The sequence below is a fragment of the Calidris pugnax genome, unplaced genomic scaffold (assembly GCF_001431845.1).
Source record: "Calidris pugnax isolate Ruff unplaced genomic scaffold, ASM143184v1 scaffold44, whole genome shotgun sequence".
Taxonomy (NCBI): Eukaryota; Metazoa; Chordata; class Aves; order Charadriiformes; family Scolopacidae; genus Calidris; species Calidris pugnax.
In genome coordinates, this window is record NW_015094506.1 from 11,206,758 (window position 1) to 11,211,268 (window position 4,511).

Genomic DNA, 4,511 nt, shown 5'->3' on the forward strand with positions numbered 1-4,511 from the left:
GTCTATCTTACGCTTTCAAAAGCAAGACTTCTCCATTTTGGAAGAATATGCGGCTGACTTCTTCACCCCCACACTTTTTCAGGATAAAACACCCGTTGCTACAACACTGCGGTTACTTTCCATGTCGTAACGCCGGGGCGAGAGAAAGGCTGCAGAGAGCACCCCTGCCTCACTGCAGAGCGCCACTTTACGGTGGGCTGGGTCAGTAAGACATTTCTGAGGCCAGGCCTGAGCCCCGGCTCAAGTCCAAACATGTCCTGTGGCAACACAACGTGAATGACAGCCTGCTCCCCAGGCTTCAGGGAAAAAACAACTTAAGCCCAAGATATCCCTTGACAGGCACCAAAGGGCACCCACCCACCCTGCAGCGAGGGGGGTGAACCCCCATCTGAATCCCAGTTGCGCGGACAGAGTATTTATTTCCAGAAAGGACGTCAGTATCACCACCGCAGCTTGAGGGGTGCCTGCTTGAAAATGTCACAGAACAAGGTGGGAACTCCTCACCAGGCCACGGGGTCCTGTGTGGAGCAGTGTGGAGATGCAGGGCCAGCTATGGACTCCCTGGGCCACATCTGTGGTATAGCAACTTAATGTCGCTACAGCTCTAACTACACATTCAGAGCAAAGGCTGAAGAGGGCTAAAACTTTAATAAATGTTTTATGCATCCCACGGTAAGCTTTCTTCTGCAAAAACAAAAAATAAAGAAGCAAATCCTTGCTATGCACCTTCAAATGCTTGCTAAAAACAAAAATAATGTGGTATTTTAATAACATCAACCTACAGTAAAAATAAACCATAGGTAGAATGGATAGCTGCTGCATTTTATGTATCACAAACACTGCTCTTCAGCTAACAGGTGAGAGAAAGCTTATGCCCATCTAAGGCACATACACAGCTTTCTGGAAACAAATACCACTTTCTCAACTGTTACTTTTTTATTAGGTCAACGCCAAACAGTGCATAACCATAGCTATAACTGACAGTGAAAGAGGAAAAGAACAGACTTAACACCTTTCTACACCGAAAGGCTTTAACAAGATACCGCATAAAAAACCTGTAACACTTTCTTGCATTTCCTTATTCGGTCAGGAATAATGTCCCAAACAGGAAAACAAAAAAATCCATGCTGTACATGTAGTGTATTTATTTTCATAAACAAATATATACTAATTCAGACTCTGAGACCAGAAAAAAATGTTTAAAAATCAACTAATTCTAATTCTTCTCCTTTGAACTCTTCAATCTTCCCACTTACCATAAAGAACACTCAGTAGCTTCCTTCAGAAAAAGCTGGGGAAAAGAGTATGTTGCAATAGTTGCAGGGTGTGTATGTGTGTGTGTGGCACAGATAAAAGTCGTTGTATTTCTATTACTTATTTCCATTATGACAGAACTCACAAAGTGCTAGGCTCTCTCCAAACCAATGGCGAGAAACAGTTCCTGCCAAAACAACATGAAAGAAATGTTGTAAAGGTTGCATTGTATTGCTTAAAAATTAGGAAATATCAGAAGCTGGGCTGCCAGTACAACCTTAATTCAACTCTTCTGTGCATATTCATTATGATCCAGTCTTTAATTACATGATCACATACTCTTTTTCTTTATTTTCTCTCCCTAGGGCCTCTGCTTCATTTTAAGTATCAGATGGGCTGAATAAGGCAGTTGTTAAATGTTTACATTTATCTTCTTCAGCACCCTGCCGTTAAGGTATCAGCGAGTATCTTGCACTCTTGACCAGGCAAACTGCCTCCTCTGTGCCTGGAGCTGCAGAGGCAGGAGAAGACAACTGGGACATGGCCAGAGACAGCAAGAACAACTTCATGGATCCCAAAATGTACAGGTGCCAAAGAAGTTCAGAGCAAAATGGTAGATCAGTGAAACACGCTGGCACGAAGCTAAGGGACAAACCAGCAACAGGCTAAGTATGGCCAATTTCTCTGATGTTCTCCACTGCAGTCCTGTCGAGGAAAGCTGACTTTCCCTGATCCCATGAACTGTATGCCCAAGTCTTCATCATCACTAGGAGCCTGCATACTTGAAAGATGAGGATCTGTGGGAGCATTTCACAGGCAGGAAGTGGCCCCAGCTCCTTTGCTATCCCACCATAGCACTGAGATGGAAGTGGACTCGCCTAGACTGGGAAAACAAGACGGTTCTCTGCATTAGCAGCGCCTCTTACCTTGTTCCCTCCCACAGCTAGCAATGAGGTCCTGCTGGCAGGTATCTCGCTGAGCCTCGAAGTTACTCCTGAACTGCTTGCTGGCTGCACAGTGAGAACACCGAGGTGGTTCACTCCTTGCTGGTAGACTGCATCTTTACATACAGCCATTTACCCTTTCCATAGACAATACCCTCTCTATACATTCTGTAACCGTTATGAATCAATACGAACTATCAAAACTTCTTCATTGCTAAAGCTCTCTGAATTTATTGACATCGCACAAGATTTGAGGGAAACCCTTCGATGGTCTAGCAAGTTTTAAAATAACTTCAGGACATTCATGCTGCTACATTACGTTCTTAAAAGTATAATCCAAGGGGGATGACTCAAACCTGAGCTGAACAGCCTTGCTGTCCATAACAGTCACTATTGTAGCAAGCTGAGGAGAGCTTTTTAAACCTCACACTTCGGGCTGCCACTGCCTAAGACCACTAATCTACTTCGGAGGTCCTAAAACTGCTGCTGACCATTTGATTCTGGATGGAACTAAGTCGTAGAGAAGAGAAACTGGCCCAGATAAAGCTGAGGTCCAAGCAGAGGTGGCAAACATTATACCCTTTTTTGTTGAAGAATTTCCAGTTGTTATTTCAGTGTAATTGCGATGTTCTGAGAATAACGTTGATTTTGCACAGAAGTGCTATTTTTCAGTAAGATAATGGACCTTGTTGTGAAGGGGGAGAGAAGCATCTGCTGCATCAAGGTTTGAAAGAGAACTGCAAATTCCAACCTATGAACAGGGCAGAAACGGCACCTCTGGATACACCTCACGTATGCTGTGGAAGCACTGGGAAGGGGTGGTGGGCACCTATGGAGCAGCAAGAGGAGGGCTCAGGTTGGCAGTTCCTTCTCACAGGACAGAGGGACTGCTCATGATCACTAATGTAATAGCCAGCCGCTTGTGGGGGAAAATAGATTAGACTCTGCTCTAAACCCCACACCAACATTTTTAGTGTGCAGTACAGCTGTGAGTTTAAGCTCTCGGGATTATCTTTTGAACTTGTTTTGCAGATCTCCCTTGTGCATAGAGAGTCAGAGCCCCTTGGGGATGAGAGTCTACGATGGAAAAGATCCTGAGCACAAAGACCAAAAGCTCTATTCAGGTACAACTCTAACACCAGACAAGCAAAAATGGTGTACTTTCATCTTTTATTCAAATTATTTCACACGTGTATTTTTATGTATTTCATTACTGAATTATTTTTACTGAAAAAGAAATCTTAGGATTTAATTGTGTCTTCTTATTGTGCCTTTAATGGCCTGATTTCTGATCTTTGACTGGCAGAACTGTACATGCAAATATCAGGCTGCATTTCCTTTGCAGCTTTGCATAGGGGCAGGGCATACACCCTAGGGGAAGAACGAGTTTTCTATCAAAGCAGCTACACACTATGTTTCTAACAAATAATAAAAAAAAAAAAAAAAGGACTTCTGCTGCTTCTTTTATCTCCCCTTTGGTTTTGCAAAAAGGGACACAGATGGCATTGAGAGATCTTGTGGCTTTACATTCCTCCTGGTCATCAGTCCTGCTGTCCACCCAGGGGTTTTGCCCTTTCAAAGCTGGGGTAATTGTGCAGTCCCACGGGAGACCATGCCGTTGAGCTGCGTGCACGAGGTGCGTGGAGGACGGGGTCGTACCTTTGGGGTGCTGTGAGACGCTGGAACAGGCCACCCAGAGAAGCTGCGGATGCCCCATCCCTGGAAGTGTTTAAGGCCAGGCTGGATGGGCTCTGCACAACCTGCTCTAGTCGGGGCTGGAACCTGATGATCTTTAAGGTCCCTTCCAACCTAAACCATTCTGTGACTCTGTGAAGCGGGGCTGAGGTTGGGCCAGTGGCCTGTGAGAAGACACTTCCCCTCGCTCACCCTTCGCTTGCCTTGTGCCCGCGGGGCTGGCGGCAGCACCCAGCCACGGCCCTGCCTGGAGATCCCCAGCTGGACGCGGCATTAAGGCCAAGGACAACACCCGTGAGGACAAGGCCCTGCCCGGGCCCCCCGGGGGTGCTGGGCACCGGGGTGGTCCCACCGGGGCTCCCAGAGCAGGCAAGCGGGGGAAAGCCACGTCACCTCCGGTGGCGACCGGGGATAAACAAACACCGCTCCCCGAGCACCCCTGCCGCGGCCGGCGTTAGGCACGGAGAGGTGCCGGAGCCCGCCCCCCGCACACAGACGGGCCGCGGGCTCCGCCGACGCCGCACAACGAAAAAAACAGACGAAAGAACTTCTGCCGCCCGCGCCATCGCCTTCCCCCCACAGCCCGGGACCGGCGGACGGGCCCCCCCCCGCCTCTTA

The 4,511-nt window shown here is 47.4% G+C and overlaps 1 protein-coding gene across 1 annotated transcript in view; it reads left to right on the top strand.

Annotated features, from left to right (window-relative positions):
- Nucleotides 1-3,577: 3,577 nt before the first annotated feature.
- Nucleotides 3,578-4,511, top strand: part of BTG1 (B-cell translocation gene 1, anti-proliferative) — a gene marked incomplete at its 5' end in the record, with an annotated part of 4,227 nt that continues 3,293 nt past the window's right edge. Inside the window, one exon of the mRNA XM_014963306.1 lies at nt 3,578-3,641. Coding sequence (XP_014818792.1) covers nt 3,578-3,641 — 64 coding nt within the window. The remainder of the gene's footprint in view (nt 3,642-4,511) is intronic.